The following is a 25,517-nucleotide window of genomic DNA, read 5'->3' on the forward strand; positions in this document are numbered from 1 at the left end:
CCCAGGTTATCGAAGGTGCCAAGGCTGTATTTCTCATCCACTCCAAGTCACCTAAAACATTAGCACCAGAGCACTCCAAAATACTGTGCCCCTGGGCTTCCCTGGTGGCGCCGTGGTTGGGAGTCCGCCTGCTGATGCAGGGGACGCGGCTTCGTGCCCCAGTCCGGGAGGATTCCACATGCCGCGGAGCGGCTGCGCCCGTGGGCCGTGGCCGCTGAGCCTGCGCGTCCGGAGCCTGTTGCTCCGCAGCGGGAGAGGCCGCAACGGTGAGGGGCCCGCGTACCGAAAAAAAAAAAAAAAAAAGGCAAAATACTGTGCCCCTGAGGACTGTCGAGGTTTTTTCACAAAACAGCAAAATCTCTAGGCTCCAAAAGCGCAGGTGGTGATGCTCGAGTCCGGGAGCCAGGGAAAGAGAGTGCTATGTGGCGACTCCCCAAACCACCAAGGTACATGCTTAATGACCTAGTAAAGGTAGCTTACGCTGCCTCCCAGACACCCGTGACTAAGGCCTTGTTCGTAAAGCTATGGAAAGGACGACTGGAGTTCATCAAACCCAGCACCACAGCAAACTAGCCCCAAGGGTCCGAGCGTTTAACTTCGTCTAACTTTCCGATTGGTCCTTTCTGCCTCCTGTAAGGGAACGGCAACTGATCCCTGGCGCATGCGCATCACGTGGTTCCGGCAGAGGAGCTCTGTGTACCGGTCTTTCTGGCCCGGGTGGAATTCTTACCCCACTTTCCTGGGCCTTGCGTCTTCCGTGAGTAATGGCTCCGGACTCAGGTCCCTTTCCAGAAGGGCCGCTCTTAAAGCTGCTACCCGTAGACGCTAGGGACCGGGGCACCCAGCGCTGTCGCCTGGGCCCGGCGGCCCTCCGCGCCTTAGGCGCGCACCTGGGCTCGGCGGTGGAGATCTCGCTGCCTGACGGCGGCTCCTGCCTCTGCACCGCCTGGCCGCGGCGGGATGGAGCGGACGGCTTTGTGCAACTGGATCCGCAGTGCGCGAGCCCGGGGGCGGCAGTGGGGGCGCCGGGGTCCCGGGGAAGTCTGAACCTGAGCCGACTCCGGTTAGTGCCCTGCCCGCCCCTTCGGCTCCTCGCCGTGTGGCCGGTGTTGCGGGAGCTGGCGGGCGTGTCTGGTGCCCCAAATCCAGCCGCGGTGCTGGAGGCGGCGCAGGAGCTGCTGAGGAACCGTCCGGTCTCTCTGGGCCACGTGGTGGCCGCTCCTCCGGGCGCTCCCGGCCCGGTGGCCGCCCTGCACATCGTCAGCGGGGCACCCAACCCGAATCCGGCCGGGCTGGTCACCCCTCACACCCACATCAGTCTGAGCGGGCTACCTCCGTCGGAAGAGGAGCCGCAGCCCGAGGTGCCCCTGGGGGGCCTTTCCGAGGCGGCCGACTCGCTGCGGGAGCTCCTCGACTTGCCGCTCAGCTACCCCCGCGCCTTGGCCTCGCTGGGGCTAGAAGTGCCACGCGGGGTGCTCCTGGCTGGCCCCTCCGGAGTGGGCAAGACCCAGCTAGTGCGGGCCGTGGCCCGAAAGGCGGGCGCGGAGCTGCTGGCCGTGAGTGCGCCCTCGCTGCAGGGCTCCCGGCCCGGGGAGACCGAGGAGAATGTGCGGCGGGTCTTCCAGCGCGCGCAGGAGCTGGCCAGCCGCAGGCCCACCCTTCTCTTCCTGGACGAGGTGGACGCCCTGTGTCCCCGGCGGGGCGGCCCACACCAAGCCCCCGAGAGCCGCGTGGTGGCCCAGGTGTTGACGCTGCTAGACGGCATCAGTGGGGGCCGGGAGGTGGTGGTTGTGGGAGCCACCAACCGGCCGGACGCACTAGACCCAGCGCTGCGTAGACCTGGGAGATTCGACCGAGAGGTAAATAGGCTCAGCCAGCTAGCTCATTGCCCCCTGGAACCCCGGCCTCTTCTGGCCCCGGTTGGCTGCCCCGAGGCGTTTGCCACTTAGGTTTGGAAGTCAGTGAAGCTGGAGTGGGGCTCTGTAAAGCAGAGAACCCATTCTCTGGTCCACAAATGATCTGCGAGCCAGGACCCTTTCCCCCTCCAGAGTCAAATTGTTCTGAGAAGCAGGGGGGCCGTTAGGGATGAGTTGTGCAGGTCCTGAGAATGAGGAGTACTATAATCAGTAGTGTTAGTTTTTAAGGGAACTAGGACTGCTACAAGCATATTAAACTCTTATGAATCTGGAAGGAGAATTTAAAGTAGGATAGCCTCAAGAAACAAATGTATTGAAATAAGGGGGAAGGCAGGGAAGGACTAAATCAGAGCAGACATTTAACTCTTCTGGATTTATTCATTCCTTGTTCAAACGCCAGCCTCCTATCCCACAATTGCTCCCTGAGTTGCCAGGAAGGTTGAATATTCAAAGCTGTCCTATTTTATAAACTTCAGTCCTAAATTGATTCTTGATTTCTACTAAATAGTTTGAATAGTGATTATTTAAATGATGTTTGAACTTTGTGGGAGGTTTCTAAAGAGACAGGTGATAATTGTCCACTTTAGCATAATCTGTTTAGAACTTGAGTGGATTTCTTCTTCACACCATGTAGTACCTGTCCTGAATAAGCTCCATAAGAGCAGGGACATAGACTGTCTAGTTTACTGGCTCCTAGAACGTGGTAGGTTCTCAAAAATAACAAAAACTGGGCTTCCCTGGTGGCGCAGTGGTTGAGAGTCCGCCTGCCGATGCAGGGGACGCGGGTTCGTGCCCCGGTCCGGGAAGATCCCACATGCCACAGAGCGGCTGGGCCCGTGAGCCATGGCCGCTGAGCCTGCGCGTCCGGAGCCTGTGCTCTGCAACGGGAGAGGCCCGCGTACAGCAAAAAAAAAAGAAAAATAACAAAAACTTATTAAATGACATATGTAATTTTAACTGTGCAACTTTCTAGCCAGTGTTACTCCTCTGGAAGATAAGGATTTTCATGTATTCAGAATCTAAGGTATGCTTAAGAGTACACAGTAATAGTTCCAAATTTGTTCGCTAAATTATTATACATGTTTGTGAGGATTAAAAAAATAATATTTTAAGCTGTAAACTTTTTCTTTCCTTGCTTTGCACATAGATTGTCATTGGAACTCCCACACTTAGACAAAGAAAGGCGATTCTACAAGTGATTACCTCAAAGATGCCCATCTCCAGTCAAGTCGATTTGAGCCTCCTTGCAGAAATGACTGTTGGCTATGTTGGTGCAGACCTGACCGCACTCTGTAGGGAGGCTGCCATGCACGCTCTGCTTCATAGTGAGAAGGTAAGAAGGATTGATTTATGACCTTCTATGTGAACCCTTTTATTAACGTAACAAGTTAATTTGGAGATTAAAAAAAGTGGTAAGTACATTTTCTTCAAACTTTTGATACCTTCAACAGCTGTTTCTTACATATTTTTTTTTAAAATAAATTTGTTTATTTATTTTTGGCTGCGTTGGGTCTTTGTTGCTGTGCGCGAGCTTTCTCTAGTTGCGGTGAGCAGGGGCTACTCTTCGTTGCGGTGCACGGAGTTCTCACTGTGGTGGCTTCTCTTGTTTCAGAGCATGGGCTCCAGGCGTGCAGGCTTCAGTAGTCGTGGGTCACGGGCTCAGTAGTTGTGGCATGCAGACTCAGTAGTTGTGGCACACGGGCTTAGTTGCTCCGCAGCATGTGGGATCTTCCCAGACCAGGGCTCGAACCCGTGTCCCCTGCACTGGCAGGCACATTCTTAACCACTGCACCACCAGGGAAGTCCTCTTACATATATTTTTACAACTGAACTCCATAGAAATAGTATATGACTGAAAGTAGGGACAGAGAGCTGAGTTCTTCAGGTTTGCCCAGAGCGTTTTCCCCCACTCCCATAGTAACTCTTTAGTGCTGAAGCCCAGAGCAGTCAGGAAAAAGACAGTGTGGCCCCAGAAGAAGTAAACCTATATCTTTTTAATTTTTGTTTTATTTTGAATCTATTTCAGACTTAGAGAAAAGTTGCAAAAATAGTACAAAGAATTTTTGTATATCCTTCACACAGATTCGTCAAATGTAACATTTTATCACTTTTGCTTTATCATACTCTCTTCATGTGTATGAATGTTTATGTGTGTGTGTGTATATATATATATACTCATACTCTCAAATGCAGCCATGATGCCCCTCTAGCATTGAAAATTTAAGTGTATATTTCCTAAAAACAAAGACTTTAAAACCACAGTACAATTATCAAGATGAGGAAATTAACACTGACATGATACTTCTTCCTAATCTATATAGACCTTAACCAAATCTCACCATTTGTCCCACTCATTTCCTTTGTAGCAAAAATTTTAAAAGGAAAAAAAAAATATTTTTTAATCCAGGATTACACCTTGCATTTAGCTGTCATAGCTGCTTAATCTTTAATCTAGAAACATTCTTCAGTCTTTCTTTCACGACTTTAATTTTTTAAAAGTACAATTCAGTTATTCTATAGAATATTCCTAAGTTTGGGTTTGACTGATGTTTTCTCATGATTTGTTTCAGGTTTTGCATTTTTGGCAGAAATATCACAGAAATGATACTGTGTTCTTCTCATTGCATCTATTAGGTAGCAAATGATATATCTTTGTCCTATTACTGGTGAAATTAACTTTGATTTCTTGGATAAGGTGGTATCTCTGAGATTTCTCCATTGTCAAGACACTATTTTTTCCCTTTGTTGTTAATAAGCATCTTGAAGGGAAAATAAGCTTTTCTAACTCAGGAGACGATTAGGTGCTTAGGATTTTATTTAAATTCATCTTTGACATTCAAGTCCTTAATTCATGACTGCTTTTCTTAAAAATAGTTAGGATATTATCTTAAATATAGTAGTTTTCAACACTATAGATTGGAAAATCTGTTCACTTTTATGTAATGTCAACCTGAATCCCTAAACCCCTTCCGAAAAAAATTATTTTCAGCATGCTGAGGATTCTCTTGTAACCTTAAAATTGTTCTTTGACCTTATAATTTTTTAAAACCTAATTCGAGTTTGTTTAAGGTATGAAAGGATGATTTATCATTCTAAATTTTGAAAACCTTTTTACCTAGGTCATTTATACCCTTACTCATGTTCTTTTCCTTTATTTTTACTCTTACACCAAAGGTGGGGAAGGAGTTATGTGAACTTGTAAGTCCTCATCTTTTCAGTTTAGGACCAAAGCTGCTTGAAGATTTAATGACAAGTCCCATGTGTGAAGATTTGAGGATATATAATGCCTCTTGAGGGGAGGACAAGAACACCACGGTGTGGGAAAGGAGATTTACATTTAGAATCCCCTCTGCTTTGAAGTTCCAGGTTTGACCTTAAGCACGTTGGCTTAGGTGGACCATCCAGCTGCAGCCGTCCTAGGGTGGAGCCCACTGCTACTTCAGGAGGGGCCTGCCCAGGCATAGTTACCACAGGTGATGGCTCAGTTCATAAACAACCAGGGGAAGTGGAAGAAAGAAAGGCAAAAAGGAAGAAGGGACAGAGGCTTCTGGGAAGGTACTGGCTCCATCTTTTTCTTCTTTCCCTCCCCAGGCAGCTGAGGGGCTGCTGCTGCTTCTGTCTGTGCCGGGGCAGACAAGGGCACATCACAGTTTGTTCATCTTTTTGTCAAGTATGCCTATTAAAGGGTTAGAAAGACAGTTTAACACACACACCTATAGACATAGAGGGGAAAGGATTTTTATCTGCCTGAAAGGATTATGAAAATCAAGTGAATAGTGTACACACAAGTAACCTGCAAGTGTAAATGGGATTTTCAAATGTCAGTTGGTGTTACTTATAAATTAGTTAGTATTCAGTTACCCAATATCTAATACTGCTAACTAGTTAAAAAAAATAGCGCTATTTCAAAAAACTATTTAATAATGTTGTTTGTGAGAAATTAAACAAGATAAAAATTATAAAGAAAGTAAAAATTGTTTGAAATCTCACCTCCCAGAGATTATAATTATTGACATTTTTTAGGAAAACTGTTCAGAAAAGCTCCACGTATACATATTCACTTATTTAATCTTTCATAAATGGGATAAAATAGTTTGTTATTGAAAGTGGGAATTTTGGGATAACTGAATGTTCAGAATTTGATGTAAGAGGGCAAATACTTAAATATAATACAGATATTACAAATAGAAATATGTTTTTGATAGCCAGAAAGGAAATGATCTACTGATTTGACCATTTTAGAATGGCAAAACAATACTATTAAAAAAAAAAAGAAAGATGACAAGTTCAAAAGCAAAACAAACGAACAATACTATAAGCAAAGGCAAGACACGAGACAGACTGGGAAAAATACTTTCAGCCCATGACAAAAGCCCAATTTCCTTGGTGTAGAAAGAACTCTCACAAAGCAATAAGAAAAGACCAACAATCCAAGAGAAAATGGGTAGCAAGATATGAACTGGTAGTTGACAGTAAAAGGATTACAAATGGCTTATACACATGAAAAATCCTCAACTTCCTTTAAAAATTAATCTTTTGGTTCTTTTTCTTTTTTAAAAACTTATTATTTTGAAATAATTAAAACTTCAGGGAGAGTTCTGAGATAGAGAACTCCTGCTAAATCCTTTATCCAAATTCACCAGTTTTTAACATTTTGCCAAATTAGCTTTATCATTCTCTCCTTTCTCTTCTTCTCTCTGTACAGCTGACCTTTGAACAACACAGGTTTGAACTGCACCAGTCCACGTATACGTGGATATTTTTCAATAGTAAATACTATAAATATTGCACGGTCTGGGGTTGGTTGAATCCACACAGACGTGGGGAACGGCAGATATGGGGGGCCACCTCTACTTAAACGAGGATTAACTCCCATGTTGTTCAAGGGTCAACTGCCTAGGTATACACATTGTTTTTTTCTGAATCATTTGAGAAGGGGTTGCATGCATCTTAACCCATTATCCCTTAATATTTTAATGTCCATTTCCTATGAAAAAGTATGTATAATCTCATTATATTCAGGAAATTTAACATTGATCAAAATGTTGTCAGATTTATAGTTCCTATTCTAATTTTGCTAACTGTATCCATTTTTGTAGCATTCTTTTCCTCCAGTACAGGATCTAGTCCAGGATAATGTATTGTGTTTAGTTTTTTGTTTCTTTTTATCTTGAACGCTTCCTTAGCACTTTTTTGGTGTGTGTGCGACATTTGACATTGACATTTTTCAAGGATGCAGGTCAGTGATTTTATAGAACTTCTGTCAGTTTGGGTTTGTCTGTTTCTTCATAGTCAGATTCAGGTTATGCATGCCCATTGGGGATACTACGTAAGTGATAGTGTCCTTTTTATGATGTCACATGTGAAGGCACAGTACGTCCACCTGCCCCTCATTGGTGATGTCCCTAATGGTGACTGATGTGATCAATCAGTCAAGGTTTTGTCCAGTTTATTTACTGTATAGCTGCTATTTTTCCCTTTGCAACTAATAAGAAATCTGTGAGGAAACGCTCTGAGACAATGCAGACACACTGTTCCTCATCAAACTTTCCCTCCCCTAGATTAGCATCCATTGATTCTTGCCCTAAACAGCCTTTACTGTGATGCTTGCAAAATTGATTTTCTAATTCCATTATTTTCCTCTACCTCACTCTTGATTAAAGAAATTTAATTAACACAATAGTGAGCACCATTTCCTCTCTCATACTGGCCGAAATTTAAGGTTTGGTAATGTCCATTGTTGGAGAGGTGTGGGGAGAACAGCTTCATATATTGGTGCAGCTTTGAGGACAGTTTAGTAGTAGCTGTGAAAATTGTAAGTGTACATACTCTTAAGCACAATAATTCTACTTTGAGGAAATTATTATATAAAATATTTGAGCATGTGCACAAGGACTTTCAGTTGCTGCTTTGTTTTTTTTTTTTTTTTTTTTTTGCGGTATGCGGGCCTCTCCCGTTGCGGAGCACAGGCTCCGGACGCGCAGGCTCAGCGGTCATGGCTCACGGGCCCAGCCGCTCCGCGGCATATGGGATCCTCCCGGACCGGGGCGCGAACCCGCGTCCCCTGCATCGGCAGGCGGACTCCCAACCACTGCGCCACCAGGGAAGCCTGCTGCTTTGTTTTTAATAACAAAAGACTGGAAACAACCTACGTTCAACAGAAGGATGTTGTTAAAATACTCATACAATATGCAGTTGTCAAAAAGAATGAGATAGAGCTGTATTAGTTGACATGAAAAGATTTCTAAGATAAATGAAAAAGTACAAATTAATATGTATGGTATGGTCACATTTGTGTATCTTTTTGAAAGCATATACATATGTCATAAAACATACTGGAAGAATACACAGGAAACTGTTGACATTCTCTGGGGATGAATATTGGTGGAGTTGAGGGGGAGACATTTAATTTTTTATACCATGTGTTACAAATTTCTTTATAGTGATAACAAAATAGATGTGTAAATTCAAAAGAGGATTTACAATTAAAAAGTAATTGTGTTTGTGTACCACAAAAAAGGCCCACCTGATTTTTGGTTTGATTTTGCTTTTTGGGGTGGATTTCTTCAGAACCAGGACAATCCAATGATTGATGAAACAGACTTCCTTGAAGCTTTTAAAAAGATCCAGCCCTCATCATTTCGAAGTGTCATTGGACTGATGGACATCAAGCCTGTTGGCTGGGAGCAGATTGGTGGCCTTGAAGATGTAAAACTGAAGTTAAAACAGGTGAGATAGAGAATCTGCTTAAGCCAGTAGAATATGACAGTCTAAGTGTAATGCTTTATGGTGAAAACAAGCTGCACTGAAACTTCTTGCCGTCATCACTAATGCGATCCTAACATCTAGATCTAATGGTCGATTTTCAATCCTTATTTAACCGGACTCTATAGGCATCAAATATTATTTTTCATACTTTCCTGCCTCACCCTCTTTTTGTTTGCTTTTTACTCTAAAGAGTTTATAATTTAGACCGGGGTCAGTAAACTCTTTTCTGTAGAGGGCCAGAGAGTAAATATTTTAGGCTTTGTGGTCTCTGTTGCAACCACTCAACCCTGCCATTGTAGCACGAAAACAGTCGTAGACAGTATGTAATGAGTATCTGTGTTCTGATGGAACTTTATTTATGGACACTGAAGTCATATAATTTTCACGTCACAAAATAGTATTCTTTTGAATTTTTTTTTTAATTTTATTTATTTATTTTTGGCTGTGTTGGGTCTTTGTTTCTGTGCGAGGGCTTTCTCTAGTTGCGGCGAGCGGGGGCCACTCTTCATTGCGGTGCGCGGGCCTCTTACTGTCGCGGCCTCTCTTGTTGCGGAGCACAGGCTCCAGACGCGCAGGCTCAGTAGTTATGGCTCACGGGCCCAGTTGCTCAGTGGCATGTGGGATCTTCCCAGACCAGGGCTCGAACCCGTGTCCCCTGCATTGGCAGGCAGATTCTCAACCACCGCGCCACCAGGGAAGCCCTGAATTATTTATTTATTTATTTATTGAGCATTTGGAAATGTAAAAACGATTCTTATTAGTTCATGGGCTATACAAATACAGATTCTTTGTTCATAGGCCTGAGTTTGCCCTGGGACTGGTAAAAACACAAAATTATAATAAACAGTCAGTATGGCCTGGGTGGCTACTTGATACTGGTTCTCACAGTGGCTGTTGAGGGACACAGCTATTCAGCCCTTCTTACCTGCATTGCAGGTTCAGCAGTTGATTTTGCCAGTACCCCTTTGGGTGATCCTGCCATAAGGAAGTAGGTTTCTCTAATTGCACACACACAAGACTGATTTATAAGTATCAATTATAATTTATTTGTCTTAACTGGAAGCTACATCTACAGTGAACCCTGGAATCCTTGTGTCCATGGATAAGCACGTTTATAATATGCCCTAATTTTTTATTTATTTATTTATTTTTGGCTGCATTGTGACTTCGTTGCTGCACTTGGGCTTTCTCTCGTTGCAGTGAGCGGGGGCCACTCTTCATTGCGGTGTGCAGGCTTCTCACTGCGGTGGCCTCTCGTTGTGGTGCACGGGCTTCAGGCATGTGGGCCTCAGCAGTTGTGGCACACGGGCTCAGTAGTAGTGGCTTGCGGGCTCTAGAGTGCAGGCTCAGTAGTTGTGGCTCATGGGCCTAGTTGCTCTGCAGCATGTGGGATCTTCCCGGACCAGGGATCGAACCTGTGTCCCCTGCATTGGCAGGCAGACTCCTATCCACTGCACCACCGGGGAAGTCCCCCTAATTTTTTACATGCTTTGTCTCGTTTAATCTTCACAAAATACATGCGGGAGATGAGTAACACCTTCCTGTTAGAAACACTGTTTCTTTAGCTCTGAATATTAAGCTTTCCTGCCTTTCTGAGCACTCGTCTCCCCTACCTTAAATGTTAGTTCTTCAAGCTCCTGAGAGTTTTCTTTTTGCATTTTCTGAGTGAGCCTTTGATCTCCTCAATGTCCCAGGCCTCAGCTGTCCCCTGAAAAATGCTAACTCAGAAATCTTTATATCCAGCGCAGATAGTTCTTTTGATCATTAAAACTACTTAAATGCCTGCCTACTGGATAACTTCCAGGGATCTCAAACTCAGCATGTCCAAAGTTCAGCTAATCAGTTCCACCTCTACACCTGGATTCCCTCCCTCAATGAATGCAGCCAGTCACCCCATCCCCTCACTCAGAAACCTGTCTTCTGAATGCATGGAGTCATGTCATAACGTACATAACGTTACATAACGTAACTTCCCCTCTGGATTTCCCCTGCGTATACTACAGTTACATTTTATGTTTCATATACATCCCTCCCACACCACCTCTGCTGCCTGTGGCACATCAAGCCTTATTATTTTTGTAGTCTGAATCCTTGCAAGAGACTGCTAAGTGGTCTCCCTCCCTCTAGTTTCATTTCCTTCTATCCATTCTCTATACTGCTTCCTCACTGTTGACTAAAACTGTCAAGGCCCAATGTGATCTGAATCCTACTTCCACTTCAGCTCTATCGCGTCTTGCCTCCCTCATCCTCCCCTCTGTTCCTGCTTACTGTTGGGAGATGAATTGGATGCTTTCCTGTGTCTCTGTATATATTGTTCCTTGTCTGTGGAATGCCCTTCTCTGGTCTGCTTGTTAGTTTACAAGCCTGTCTCCCCAACTAAAATAGGAGTTTCTAGGTACAGGGGTCTTGTCTATCCTTTTCTGTAGAGGCAATATATCAGTAGTTAAGAGCTTGTGCTCTTGATCTACACTGTCTGGGTTTAGTCTTAGTTCTGCTGCCTCGCTAGCAGTAAGATAAGATCTGGGCGGGTTACTTCACTTTTTTAGCCTGAGTTTCTGCATCTGTGAAGTTATGATGATAACAGAACCATCTACCTCAGAGGTAGTGAGGATTTACTTACTATTATGAGTGCCTACTTTGTGAAGGTGTGTCACTCTAGGTGATGGGGATTTAGAGGTGAACTTCGCTTACATTCTAGCAGGAGCAGAATGACTAACTCAACATGGAAAAATAGTAGTTTCAGACAGCAAATGAATAAGGGCTCCAAAAGTAGAAGATGGGTAGTAGCGTAGACTGCCTAGGAGGAGGAGGATCTGCTTTAACTACAGTGGTTAGGGAAGACCTCTCCAAGGAAATGACATATGAGTGGAGACGTGTGTGATGAGGGATAGCACACAAAGATCTTAAGGGAGTGTTCAGGCAGAGAGAGACTAGCAGGTAAAGGCCATGAGATGGGAACAAACTGGAGTGTTTGGGCGATGGGTTATGTGAGGCCTTGTAAGCAGTGGTAAGTTAGGAGTTTGGATTTGGATTTTATTCTAATTCTGATGAGAAGTCATGGAAAGATTTTAAGCAGGAAGTGATGTGACCTCACTTAGGTCATAAGGCTGCTGTGTGGAGATCGGACCACATTTCCAGCTCATAGCAGGTACCTGAGGGTTGTGGAACGCATGAATTTACTGAAGTTTTTGATGTTCATCATTATACTAAAACAACTCTCTCTTTTTGTGTCCTGTCTCTTTTTGTGTACTTTTAGAGCATTGAATGGCCTCTGAAATTCCCTCGGGAATTTGTTAGGATGGGCCTGACAGAGCCAAAGGGAGTTCTCCTGTATGGTCCCCCTGGGTGCGCTAAAACCACCCTGGTGAGGGCCCTGGCCACGAGCTGTCATTGCTCTTTTGTTTCAGTGAGCGGAGCTGATCTCTTTTCACCTTTTGTTGGCGATTCAGAAAAAATCTTGTCTCAGGTTTGTTTTTTTATTTTCCCTCATGCAGTTAAGTTTACTTTTGAATTTTTGTTTCATGCCTTAAGGATAAACCTTATTTTTTAAAATATAACTGGCTTTTTTTCCTATTAGGAAAGTTATACCTGATTGTGTATAGAAAATTTAGAAAATATAGAAAAGTGTAAATAAGAAATCCTCCATAATTCTTCTACCTACCGTTAACATTTTGGTGAATTTCCTTTGCCTTTCAGTTTCCTTGGGCAGGGAATGGGTGGATGGTAATATATATCTGTGATTTTTTAACTTAATATTATCACTTTTAAAATTCAATAATATTAAATATTCTTTGAAAATATGATTTTAACCCCCATATAATACTGTTATTCCTTATTTATTCATTCCCTAGTTCTTAGACATTAGAATCTTTCTCTTCTTTTTATATTTTAAAAATTATAAATACAGAGTAATGCAGAAAACATACATTCATATGAATAAGGCATGACGTATAGCTTTTAAATATTTCCGTTTTTCGAACAAAAGGTATTTCGACAAGCAAGAGCAAATACTCCAGCAATTGTGTTTTTGGATGAAATTGATTCAATCTTGGGCTCTCGATCAATCAGCAGAACAGGATGTAATGTTCAAGAACGTGTTCTTTCTGTTCTCCTAAATGAATTAGATGGTGTTGGATTGAAGACTATAGAGAGAAGAGGAAGTAAATCAGATCAACATGGTAAATACAAGGAGCTGGAAAAAAACGAAGAGGTATTTATTAGCCAGAACACACCAAAAATCCAGGCCAGCATTAAGTAGAATGCATCTGCCCTAGCTTTCCCTATGCTGGATGCATCTCAGAGAATTATATAATTTCAGTGTGACTCTTAGGACTTTTACAGAGCTGGTAAAATAGTGACTTACCTGGGAAAGGTGAGGCAAATTTTATAATAAAGTATCTTAGGTATATATGAACGTGAATTTTTTCCTAAGATTAGAAACATAACTACATATTGCTAGTGGAGAAGGGAGTTTCTTCTTATTTTCATACCCTGAAAAACTAGTGTTCATCCCTTTCTAAAATTGTTTATGTGAAATGAAACATAACCCATGTTTGGGTTACTGATCATTGGAAATAATGATCAGTAATTGAAAATTTTCAGTTTTCTTAAGGAATGGGTTTCCTTGGTTATAACAAAGTTAAAGTGACCTTGGAAATCCTCTTCCTCTCTTTTGAGCCTTCTCCAGATAGAGTTTGGTATCCTTAAGTAATTCCTGACAGATAATTTTTCTTCTTTTATTTTTTTCTTGTTCTTACTTGTTTCCCATTTTTTAAATTGCTCCATGGAAAGAGAGTCTTACAGCTCCTTAGGAACATATGCCACTAGAATTTGACGGGACCCATCAGGATTTCTAATCAAATCTCCTCATCATGCAGGATTTCCTTCTATAGCCTCTGACAGGTGTTTACCCAGCCTCTGCTGAAATACCTGCAGATATAGGGAACTCATTGCTTTGAGAGATCACATCACTGGAGAACTGCTTTGATAATTAAGTTCAACAATTTTGAATGCTTAGCATGTGTAAGGCCTTGTTCTGGTTGCTCTTAGATATTTCTTATCTTCAGGATTTATATAAATGCAGCTTATGTTAATTGTCATATTTCTGCCTGTGGAAAGAAAACAAAGAGGTAAAATCAATCTCCTTCTTCAAGAACATGAGAGCCAAGACTTTTCATAGCTATACATGTGTTAGTCAGATGCTTCTGTCTTTTCAAGTCGTCCATTTAAGTTGTAATCATTCACTGGGGCTCAGGTGCATTTAGGTCAACAGATAGATGTTCTCTGCTGTGGTGTAAAGCTTTTCATCAGTTCTTACACTGAGAGATGCCCCATCAGGATTGATCACTCCCTTCACTGTGTACACAGAGTAGCTCTTTGATAATAATTTGTTTCTGGGGTACCTTGATACTGAGAAGGTGGTCTGGAAGGGAAATGTAAGCATTCTAGTCCCAAGAAAAAAATATCCCCCTATTTAGAAACAAATGGACCTTCTGATTTGTAATTTTAAAAAAATACATTTAATAATTAACAACTTATTGACATTACTTTGTGTTGTATGTTTTCCCTCAGCTAGAGTTTCAGGAAGTTTTTAATAGCAATGTCATGATTGTTGCAGCAACAAATAGACCTGATGTGTTAGATGATGCCTTGTTACGGCCTGGAAGATTAGACAAGATTATTTATATTCCACCTCCAGATGAAAAGGTAATCATTGTGCACATTTACTCTGTGCATTTCTAACAACACATCAGTGAGCTCTAAGAGGACGGCAGAATTGAATTCCTTACTGGGTATAGGTGTACATGGTATATGTCCTATATTGAATTCCGCATTTTTCCTTATCTGGGCCCGTCATAAATCATCATTTTCATCTGCTTTTGCTGGGTTCTCTGGCCCTGTTTTCAGAGAAACATAAGCCTAAAAGCAAGGTAGTAATTTCCTTTTTGTGGAAGACTCAAAATACTGAGTTTATCGAGTCTACTCAACATTATTTTGCAACTAGAATGGAGGAATCCTTAAGTGTTAAAAGGGTTTTGGAGGTTATCTGGGTCAGCATTCTTATTTTTCAGTGGAGAAATCTGAGGTTACAGAGATTGTACAATATATCCACAGCCAAAGAATCAGTAAATCCATTGCCCTTCACATCCAGAGCCACTGGCAGTGAGTGGTGAAAGACACAGAAAATGAATTTTTTTCCTTCCTTAGGCTTTTATCAGATTTTGAAGGGATGGAAAAAAAATTATATCTATTTTATTTTTAAATTGTGTCTGATAATTTATGTATTTGCTTTTGAACCATGTCTGATGGGACTGTTTGTACCCAAAAGAGAGATTCATCAAGTCTCTTAAAGATTATATCTATGGTTGGCTGTTTTTTAAATTAATTATAAAAATATTAAAATGTATCATGATGTCACATTTACTTTCTTCTTGAGAAGAAGTGATTCTTTCTTATTGTTTCTGAAATATATATACTTTCTCTGTAATACGATAGAAAACTCTAACTTGAAATGTTTTAATACAGCATTGTGTCAGACGTAAATGTTGTAAGGTTATAAACGTATTATTTTTTATTTTGTTCCAGGGCAGGCTTTCTATTCTGAAAGTCTGTACAAAAAACATGCCAATGGGGCCTGATATTTCCTTGGAAAATGTAGCAGCAGATACCTGTTTTTTCTCTGGAGCTGATCTTGGAAACCTCTGCAAAGAAGTAAGTTAATTAATGAAGAAAACCTATAGTTCAAAACATTTATTCAGAACTTCATTCACTTGGCAGTATTTACTGAAAGGGAGGCACCATGTGAGGTGAAAAAGACCACTGTGGTCCCTTACCTTCTCTTCAGAGCGTACAGGTTGATGGGGCAGTGGGGGAGGTGCAGAGAGGTAATACTGAATTAAAACATGTAGTGAGTCAGGGAAGTTCAGGGTGCTGTGGGAGTACCTAGGAAGGACACCAGTCCAGACCTGGGGGCATCAGAGAAGGCTATCTGAGAGAGGGTGTGTGTACATTGAAACTGGAAGGATGATTAGGGAGTTAGCTAGGCTAAGGGAGAGAAGCGGAGTGTTTGAGGCAGAAGGAATAAAATGTGCAGCAACTGGAGGTGAGAAATGACATTATTGAAGAGGTGGAGTGGACAGTGGCCAGATCACACAGGTTCTTGTAGGTCACTTTAAGGCATTTAGACTTTATGTTGGCTGCCAAAAAAGGCAGCCACTGTTGGGTTTTTCCTTTCTATAAACTTGTGTTAAATATAACATTCAGAAAAATGCACAGATCAGAGGCTATGGTGCACTGAATTAACATAAAGTGAACACACTCGTATAACCACCTCTCCAGAAGCTTCCCGTGGGCCTTCCCACTCTATCCCAAAAGAGAACCACTCTCCTGACTTCCAGCACTGGGGGGATTAGTTTTGCCTGCTTTTGCACTTTATATAGATGGAACCATACGGTATGCTCTTCTGTCTGCTTCTTTAACTCAAGATTATGTCTGTGAAGTTCATCCGTTGTTTTGTGTGTAGCAGTAGTTTGTTCATTTCCATTGCTTATAATATTCTAATATATGAATGTGCTGCTTTTATATACGCATTTTATCTTTGAACATTTGTGTTACAACTTTTTTGCTATTATGAATTATGCTGCTATGAACAATCTTGTACGCGTCTATTGGTATACGTGTGTGTGTATGTCTATTTCGTATACAAAGAGAATTGGTGGGTCATCGAGTATGTGTTGATCTGTTCCTTTATGATCAGTGCTGTTTCCTGTTTAAAAACTACTCTGAGGTCAGGAATATAGTCTCTCTTTTTGTAACTTAACTTTTTTTTTTATTGGTGTATAGTTGATTTAAAAAATTTTTATTTTATACCGGAGTATAGTTGATCTCATCTTTAAAATATATGCACTCACAGTGTCTATATTATTCTGCAGTCTGCTTTCCCCCCAGCCCCCCACCCATTTAAGGCTAGAATTTTTTTTTTTTTTTTTTTTTTTTTGCTGTACGCGGGCCTCTCACTGTTGTGGCCTCTCCCGTTGTGGAGCACAGGCTCCGGACGCGCAGGCTCAGCGGCCATGGCTCACGGGCCCAGCCGCTCCACGGCACATGGGATCTTCCCGGACCGGGGCACGAACCCGCGTCCCCTGCATCGGCAGGCGGACTCTCAACCACTGCGCCACCAGGGAAGCCCTAAGGCTAGAATTTAATGTAGAAGAGAAGATGGTCTACTGAGAGGACTTTTAATCACTTTAACTTTTTAGCTTAATGTTTCTATTATCATGAATATTGAAATTCAATGAAGTGAGACTGAGATTTTTGTGTTCAGATTTTTTAAAGTATTACCATATATTATAAAATAACAATGAAGCGTATTTATTATTTCCTATTGTTTGTCTTTTATAGGCCGCCTTGCTGGCTCTGCAAGAAAATGGACTGGAAGCGACCACAGTGAAACAAGAGCACTTTCTAGAATCACTTAAGACTGTAAAACCATCCTTAAGTCACAAGGATTTGACTTTATATAAAAACTTATTTCAGAAACAAGGATTTTCTAACTTAGAAGATATTTAAAAATTATTTTACATACCTGCTTAAGGATTAACTTAAATGTGAACGTGCATTATAATTTGCAACTTCACACTCTGTGTGTGTTATTTCCTATAAATAAAAAAACTTGTGCCTAATAAGCTAAGATTTCATACTTACAGAAAAGTTAAAAGAATAATACAAAGAACTCTTATATACTCTTAACCCAGATTCTCCAATTTTTAACATTTTCCTACATTTGTCTCCTTTCTCTCTCTCCCTCCTCCCTCCTCCCCACCACAGTATTTTTCTGAACTATTTAAAAGTAGATTTTACACATCATGCCCCTTTATCCCTTTAATACTTCAGTGTACATTTTCTTATAAATGAGGTTATTTTCTTATATGACCACAGTGCAGTTATCAAATTCAAGAAATTTAACATTGATACAACATTTTAATCTATTGACGATGAATTTCATCCATTGTTCCAATAGTAATTGTTTTCCCATTACAAGATCCAGTTTAGGATCATACACTGCACTTAGTTGTCATGTCTCTTTAGCCTCTTTGCCTTTTTTAATCTGAAACAGTTCCTCGGTCTTTCTTGACCTTGACACTTTTGAAGCGTACAGACTAAGTATTTTATAGAACAGTTGGTTCCTAATATGTGTTTGTCTGATGTGCATCCTGATAGGTTCAGGTTATGCATCACCAGTGGAGCATATGTATGTGCTGTCATGTCCTCAGATCACAGCTGGAGGCACGTGACATCTGCACATTATTGGTGATGTTAATTTTGATCACTTGTTTATGATCTTGTCCATCTTCTCCACTGTATAGCTACTAGTTTTCCTTTTGTAATTGTATTTTTTAAGGAGATAGGTTATATATAAGTTTTTATTTTCCTTTATGAAAAGAGTAATAATGCTAGAAAATGTAGATAAACATGAAGAAAACATGTGGGTATTTAACTTTCCAGTCCCTTACACATGTATAGATAACTTTTTAAAACCAAAAGCATGGTACTGTGTAGCTCTTGTTTTTCTCACCTAACAGTACCTGGTAAGCATCTTACTGAGCCTTTCTTCACTCTCAACGTGCCATACAGGGTGCAGGAGCGTTTGTGAAGGAGACAGACATGGCACTGATAGGGCAGCTGGGAGCGGAGACCTCCAACAAATCATGCAGTGTGAGTTAAACACAGGAGACGAGCTTCAAAGGAAGTATAGGTACAGTCAGGACATGGTGCGTGAACTATATGAAGTCATAAATGTCAAGCAGTTGGAAAGTTTTCTATTTCTGACGGGAGCCAGTACTGTTATTAAGCAAAACCTCACTATTGGGGAACAGTTAAGGAAAAGGCCTGTCTTATTTATAGGTATAAAATATAATTCAGTTAAAATTATTCTAACAACCTGACTCTTGCTTTTGAGTAGTAGGGAAAATACCTAGAAACTTTATTAGAATTCTGAATATTTTCATTCATGTTCTGTCCATTATTGATTTTACAGGAAAAGGCAGCCATTAGGCCTTTGCCATCCCTAGGCCTGAACCCCTAAACTCAGATTCTAGCTGTATGCTCCTTGTTTTTTCCTAGAGAAAGTTTCTAGTGGTCAGCCAAGAAATTTAGTACCCACACTTTGGTTAGAGGCTGAGTTTTTATTTGAAAATGTCTTTTTAAACTGTAACTTTGCAACAGAACTTTGGAAGCCTCCTGAGGACAAAAACCATGTTTCTTCTCTCATTGAAATAAATCAATAAATGATGAAGTCAGATCAAGGATTTCTTTGACTCAACTTCAGTGTGATTAGAGGATGGCTCTGGGAAATTTCCAAAAGCTGTGTTCGTAATCGGTGGGAAAACACTTCAGCTTCTAAGTATTATACCTGGGAAGTGTGAACAGCTTTACATTAAGCTCAAACTCCTTTCTGAGCCACATTACAGCATTAAACAATGTATCAATAGTGCACTCCCAGACCATCTGAAATTTAGCAAATCCATATTTGCTAAACCTGGTAACTAGGCAGCCACTGAAGGGTGGGCAGAAAGAATTCCAACACAAAATATTTAATGAAAGGATATTCTATTTTTCTTATAAAGCCTGAGCTGGGCTGATTAAAATCTAAGTTTGAATTCCTAACATGGGAACCAAGTAGCTGTGGTTCCATGCTCCTGCAAGCCCGGGTTGCAGCAGCTAGAGAAGGTTCTGGAAGTTTCTGACAATTGGGGTGGGGAGGAGAAGCTCCCCCAAGGGATTTTGGGCTTTGGAGCAGCCACAGAGGGTAATGCTGGTGAGTATCCTGAGTGGGTTCCTTTGGGGCACTGCCAAGATTTGAAGGGTGAGAACTGTGCCTGCTAGTTAGTCATTCTGGGAAAGACTAAACACAAGCTCAGTAAACCTGGGCATTAACCAAAAGAGGGAAAGTATGGCTTTCAGGGTCTAGTTCTCATTGTGAGCTTTAAAACAGCCAGTCTAAAATTTCCTGATCAACAGTAGTGAGGTAATCTGCATGATAAAGACCCCTCTGTTTCCTTCCCACCCACCCCCTCCTCCCACCCCATCCTGGCCCCCAAAAGAAGACTGGCTTGAAACGAGCATTTTCTTTTGCTACTACTTCTTGCCCCACCCTAATGCCTTTATAAAAGCTTTCTGTTTGTACTACCCCTTGGAGCACCCTGCTAGTTCATGAATCATTGAATGAAGCCAATTAGATCTTCAAATTGACTCAGTTGAATTCTGTTTTTTAACACTATATACAATTTATAAATTTTTAAAACATTTTATTCTGAACATTTTCACACACATTTAATAATATAACAAAATCCCACATATCTGTCACCTAGATTGAATAATTAGTATTTTGCTAAATTTGCTTCATTTTCTACTGAAAAACAAGTATTTTCAGGTAAATCCCAAACATCATGATATTTCTTAATTATTTCCACATATAATCTCTTTAAAAATGTGTTTTTTTAAAAAAAAACCATAATACTATTATCACACCTGAAAAAATCAACAGTACTCCCTTTAATATCATTTCATATCTGGTCTGTAAGTTTCTCTAGTTGCCCCCCAAATGTCTTTACAGTTGGTTTGTCTATTTCTATGTTCAAATAAATATCCTCACCTTTGGTAAGATTTCTCAGAGCCCATTAGTCAGAATTAATCATCGGTCTTTGGCACCAGATCATGACAGAGCGCGTTAGAGTTACTTATAGGCACTAAATTGTAAGAAACGTGAAGTAAGGGACTTGTGTTTTATTCTTTTAAATTTACCATGCCCCATTCCGAGAATAATGCCTAGGCTATTACAAAACTGCATTTTGAAAAGAAATGACATTGGCAAAGCAGGGCTCTAAGTTTAAGGTCATTACTAGGCATGGGCTACACTCCCCCCGCCCCCCCCCCCCGCCCCGGGGCGTGCCACGTGGCTTGCAGCATCTTACTTGCCCCACCAGGGATGGAACCCGGGCCCCCAGCAGTGGAGTCACGGAGCCCTAACTACTGGACCGCCAGGGAATTCCCAAGGGCTACACATTTTAATTTTAATTTGTGGGCCATGATATATTCCTATAAGATTTCTTTCCTTTTTCTCCTGCTTGTATCCTAGAAAAAACAATTTATCTTTAATTAACAAATTGAGGCTTTTCTTAGAACCTTCTGACAAAAGAAGCTTTAGAGATTCTGCAGAAGGAGCATTAAAAGGCTTCTTTGATTCTATTCAATACAAACCACGGAAAATGTTGAATTTTCTCTGAAGTAATCAACAAACGTCTCCAGCTACAGCTCGAGTTACACAGTAAGAACCCTTGTCAGTGACTGGGTGAGAAGTTATATTTATGATCTGCCTTATATAAAACAAATCTTTGCAAATAATAATTACTATTTATTGAATGCCTACTACAGGCAAGGCAGACTGCTACATGCTTTGCATACATTCTAACATTTTTTCCAACTCCCTGCCGAGCCAGGTTTGTCCCCATTTTACAGATATATAAACTGAGAGTCATGAAGGTTAAGTAGTTTCCTCGAAGTCAATCAGCTAATAAAGTATGTCAGGGGTGGGCTCTGAACTCACGTCAGTTTGAATGCAAAGCCCACGACTAGAAATAAAATGGGGCTGAAACAGAGCTGGGTCTGGCCGTTTAGAAAACATTAAGATGTTTTCGTTTTTAATGCTAACTCATAGCTTAAACTTCAAACAGTTTTAAAATAATTGTTTTAAAATAACTATTTTTAGATAACTGAGCTTGCACTCTTGACTTAATCGCAGTTGCTAAGAGCAGGGTGCAGAAAGAACAGTGCTGCCTGATTGCCAGACAGACCGGGCTTCTGATTATATCTCCGCCGCTTACTGGCTATGTGCCTAGAGCATCTCTGAGCCTAAATAACATACCTTGCAAAAATGTCGAGAAGATTCCAGTACAGTGCCTGACACACAGATACTGATTTAATTATTATTCCCGTGGTTCTGCAGCCGCCTTCATGCTCCGTGAAAGGCTAGGCTGCTAACTTAGGGGCGAGTTCCTTCAGGGTCGTCTCAGAGATCTTCTCCTGGAAACCTCTCCGGTTGATTCTTTTTGTTTCTTCTCTCTCATCTCCTGATTTTTTTTTTTTAATGGAAAAAATCAGGACAACAAGGAATTATTCTGAAAGGAAATTTACAACTTAAATTATCTCCATAAGTGCGCCACATCACATTTTTGGAGCTTTTAATGTGACTTGGATTAATTCTAGTTTACCTGCCTGCACCAAGGAGCCTCCCATGGGACCCCCGGATCTGCGGCTCCTTTTCCGGACCTCCTTTTAGACGGGCTGTTTTTCACCTGTTCTTGGCCATCCAAGTGCCCCTAGTTCTCAGTTCCACCCCCTTGCAGACCCGCCAACGCCCAGCCTGGGCTCGCTCCGAGCGGCGGGTAAGAACCGCGGCAGGCGGCAGGGAGCGCTAGCGTCCTGCTGCGCGGAATTTGAAGGCCCGGCATCCCGCAGGGGGCGCCCGGTTGCCGGGCGCCCGGCATGGAAAGCGAGTCAAGCCCCGCACGCCCCCTGCGCGGCCCGCGTGACCAGAACGCGCCGGCCGGCCTTCCGGAGAGGGTGGGGTTGGTATATAATGCGCGGAGGTCGAGGTCGGCGTTCCGTTCTGGGCGTTAGCATCGTCCGCTCGCGGCGCCCCGCCAGGTCTCCCAGGTGAGCTGCCCTCGGGCGGAGGCTCTGGTGAGCCGTCTCGAGGCTGGCTTTGGGATACATTGGCCGGTTTGGAGCCCACCAGGCTTCGTCCTAGTAGCTGAGTTTTGATCAATATCTTGGATTTTTTTTTCTTCTAGATTTGTCATTCTACACTGAAGTCATCATGAGCTTTTTCCAAGTCCTGATGAAAAGGAAGGAAGTAAGGTTTTATTTATTTGTTTATTTATGGCTGCGTTGGGTCTTCGTTACTAAGGGTGGGCTTTCTCTAGTTGCGGTGAGCGGGGGCTGCTCTTCGTTGCGGTGCACGGGCTTCTCAGTGCGGTGGCTTTTCTTGCGGAGCATGGGCTCTAGGCGCGCGGGCTTTAGTAGCTGTGGCGCAGGGGCGTAGTTGCTCTGCGGCATGTGGGATCTTACGGACCAGGGCTTGAACCCGTGTCCCCTGTATTGGCAGGCGGACACTTAACCACTGCACCACCAGGGAAGTCCAAAAGAAGCAAGTAAATTTTTAAAGCAACTGAAAATCTGACTAAAAATATTAACTTTTAAAGATGTTGAAGAAAGTATAAAATGATATAGAGCTATTCTGTTATATTTCAAGTGTTTCACATTGAAACGTCCGAGTATTTTGTTCTCTGTTAGCTTATTCCTTTGGCGTTTTTCACGACCGTGGCAGCGACTGGAGCTTTGTCTTTTGCTCTGTATTCCCTTCGAAAACCCGATGTGATGTAAGTAGGCATTCATCATTTATAAAAACGTTTTTAGCCGTGTTAGGTTGACCTTCAGTTTATGAAATGCATAGTATCAGATTCCTGGTTTTCCCCCCAGGATAAGAATGTCGAATTGTGAACTTGGTTAGAGTCAGGGCCAGAAAGCATCCAGGTATCAGAAGACTATCAAATGATGATTAGAGATAAAATAGGTTTACTAATATAAGTTCCTTGTATCTAAATACCCTTTCAGCCACTGGCCCTCCTCCTCTTCTCCTGCAGCAAAATAAAGCTTGTTGGGTTTTTTTTTAACTTAAGTTTTGAAATTTAAAGTTCTTAGACGGTCTTTTGGGATATACATCATCAATCTTAATCATTTTAATAACATTTTAAAATGTCAGTTCATTAGAAAGGTCTTTCCTAACATGGTAGAGTTTATAGATTCAGCTGTCTACGATGAATCTAATCTTAGCCCTGGATATAAGGTAAAATACCATGTGTCCTGGAATATGAGGAAGAGAAAAACCTGACTCTGATATTGACCGGGTGCAGGGCTCCGTAGAGCCGTAATGCTAGGCTGTGGCAGTTCATCACCTACCGGTTTCAAGCCCAGCCCTTCTGCCTCTTCCAGAAACTGGGGTAAGAGCATATTTGCTTGCTCTTAGCCTGGCACTTCCACCCTAATTGCTCTTCAGCTTATGAGAACATTCTCCAGTCTAGGCCAGTAAAGGGAATACAGACCTCCTACTCTGCAGAGGAATTGATCCTTGATGTTTGAGCCAAACTGTGAAGCTTTTTAAAGGAATGTTCCATCAATTTCAATTAACTCAATGCCTAAGTATGCACTCTGAGTCTGTCCCTAGCATATTTATAAACCCAATATCAGACTTGGTTTAAATGCACTTACTTTAATGTTTAATCAGCTTTCTTTTATTTTTAGCATTGATCGAAAAAGAAATCCAGAACCTTGGGAAACTGTGGATCCTACTGCACCTAGAAAGGTATTGCTGCATTAAAACGTGATTTATACTTAGCCGAAACCTTAGCACATTTGTCAGCAAAATAGATGTAATACCTTTTAACCTTTAGCGTGCCATTTAACGTGTAGTGCAAAGGGAGTGCTGTAGGGTTATGGAGATTTAGTTCAAATCTTTGCTCCATTAGTCACAGGTGATTTTAGATAATTTGGCCTCTCTGAGGCTCTCAGAATCTATAAAATGGGCACAATAATAGGGCTCTTCCTCAGAGTTTAGAGGATTAAAGTAGATAAAATAGAGCCCTTTAGCACAGTGCCTGGCCCATAGTCAGCACTCAAATATTAACTTCTATCATTATTGTGACACATCATCTCCTTTTTTAATTTAATTTTTATTTAATATTGGAGTATAGTTGAGTTACAATGTTGTGTTAGTTTCAGGGGTACAGCAAAGTGAATCAGTTATACATATACATATATCCATTCTTTTTCAGGTTCTTTTCCCAAATAGGTTATTACAGAATATTGAGTAGAGTTACCTGTGCTTACTAGTTATCTTGTCCACAGCTCTGTGCCTTTTCCCTTATTGTATAACTTGGATCATTTGTACTTTTGTTGAGTAATTACAGTGAGGAAATTTTAAGAGCCTACTATGTGCCTAGCTCTGTGCTGGGAGCATCATACCTCCACTCAGACGTAGCAGACACACTTTTTGAGCTTCTGGTTCACATAAAACCATAGGAAATTTAAAAATCTAGAAAATTAAAATTCACTTAAAAATCTTAAGTGAAAGTAGGGTAAATGGATATGACCTTTCTCTCTGATCCTGTAACACTCAGGAACCCAAAGGCTCTTTAGAGGGAGAGAGGGATAGAACCAGCCCATATTACTGTTTTAGAGATGGGAAGAGGTGATTCGTTGACTACAAACGTTATGGTGATGCTTCTTACAAAGGGAGCTGTGTACAAATCCCAGAAGGGGGCCTGAGGATGGACAGATCCTAACAAAACATTTTTATTCTTTTTTTAAAGCTTATAACAATCAACCAAGAATGGAAGCCTATTGAAGAGTTGCAGCAGGTCCGAAAGGCAACCAGGTGACCAGTCTTCGCCATTTTCTTCCAAAGAGTACTCTATGAATCTAGTGGAAACACTTCTGCACAAACTAGATTATGGATACCAGTGTGCGGAAATGCTTCTGCTACATTTTTAGGGCTTGCCTACGTTTTCAGATTCTGGATAAAGAATTATAAAGGTAGTGCAACAATAACCACGTAGTCCCAAAATAAGATTCTATGTTTATTTTCTTGTTGTAAATTTGTTTTGCGTATTGAAATTTTTGTGTTTATGATGCCTGAATGTTCTCCTTAAAATGTATAAAGATCTGTTAAATTTGATTGTCTCCAATAAAATACCACTTGTGCGAGATTTCTTAAAG

The 25,517-nt window shown here is 41.6% G+C and overlaps 2 protein-coding genes across 3 annotated transcripts; both read left to right on the forward strand.

Moving 5' to 3' along the window:
* The first annotated feature begins 633 nt into the window (after positions 1-633).
* AFG2B (AFG2 AAA ATPase homolog B) lies at positions 634-18,983 on the forward strand. 2 transcript variants are annotated; one of them, XM_060005167.1, is made up of 8 exons: positions 634-1,859; positions 3,064-3,249; positions 8,487-8,645; positions 11,941-12,150; positions 12,670-12,894; positions 14,256-14,390; positions 15,270-15,395; positions 17,085-18,983. In XM_060005167.1, exons 1-8 carry the CDS (start codon positions 765-767, stop codon positions 17,250-17,252), a joined length of 2,304 nt encoding a protein of 767 aa, XP_059861150.1. In that variant the 5' UTR covers positions 634-764; the 3' UTR covers positions 17,253-18,983. The 2 variants fall into 2 exon arrangements, 1 of the variants encoding a protein (XP_059861150.1); XR_009518389.1 differs by lacking the exon at positions 17,085-18,983 and having other exon boundaries at positions 12,670-12,862.
* A 3,290-nt stretch (positions 18,984-22,273) lies between these two features.
* C2H15orf48 (chromosome 2 C15orf48 homolog) lies at positions 22,274-25,507 on the forward strand. Its single transcript, XM_060003581.1, has 5 exons — positions 22,274-22,397; positions 22,535-22,596; positions 23,037-23,122; positions 24,045-24,105; positions 25,112-25,507. Exons 2-5 carry the CDS (start codon positions 22,561-22,563, stop codon positions 25,178-25,180), a joined length of 252 nt encoding a protein of 83 aa, XP_059859564.1. The 5' UTR covers positions 22,274-22,397; positions 22,535-22,560; the 3' UTR covers positions 25,181-25,507.
* The last annotated feature ends 10 nt before the right edge of the window (positions 25,508-25,517 follow it).

Source organism: Delphinus delphis, chromosome 2, assembly GCF_949987515.2.
Source record: "Delphinus delphis chromosome 2, mDelDel1.2, whole genome shotgun sequence".
NCBI classification, from domain to species: Eukaryota; Metazoa; Chordata; class Mammalia; order Artiodactyla; family Delphinidae; genus Delphinus; species Delphinus delphis.

Coding starts and splice junctions, on each gene's coding strand:
- AFG2B (XM_060005167.1), top strand. CDS start 765: ATGGCTCCGGACTCAGGTCCCTTTCCAGAAGGGCCGCTCTTAAAGCTG. Junction 12,895..14,255: donor AGCTGGAAAAAAACGAAGAG/GTATTTATTAGC, acceptor GTTTTCCCTCAG/CTAGAGTTTCAGGAAGTTTT. Junction 15,396..17,084: donor TTGGAAACCTCTGCAAAGAA/GTAAGTTAATTA, acceptor TGTCTTTTATAG/GCCGCCTTGCTGGCTCTGCA.
- C2H15orf48 (XM_060003581.1), top strand. CDS start 22,561: ATGAGCTTTTTCCAAGTCCTGATGAAAAGGAAGGAA. Junction 23,123..24,044: donor CTTCGAAAACCCGATGTGAT/GTAAGTAGGCAT, acceptor TTTTATTTTTAG/CATTGATCGAAAAAGAAATC. Junction 24,106..25,111: donor ATCCTACTGCACCTAGAAAG/GTATTGCTGCAT, acceptor CTTTTTTTAAAG/CTTATAACAATCAACCAAGA.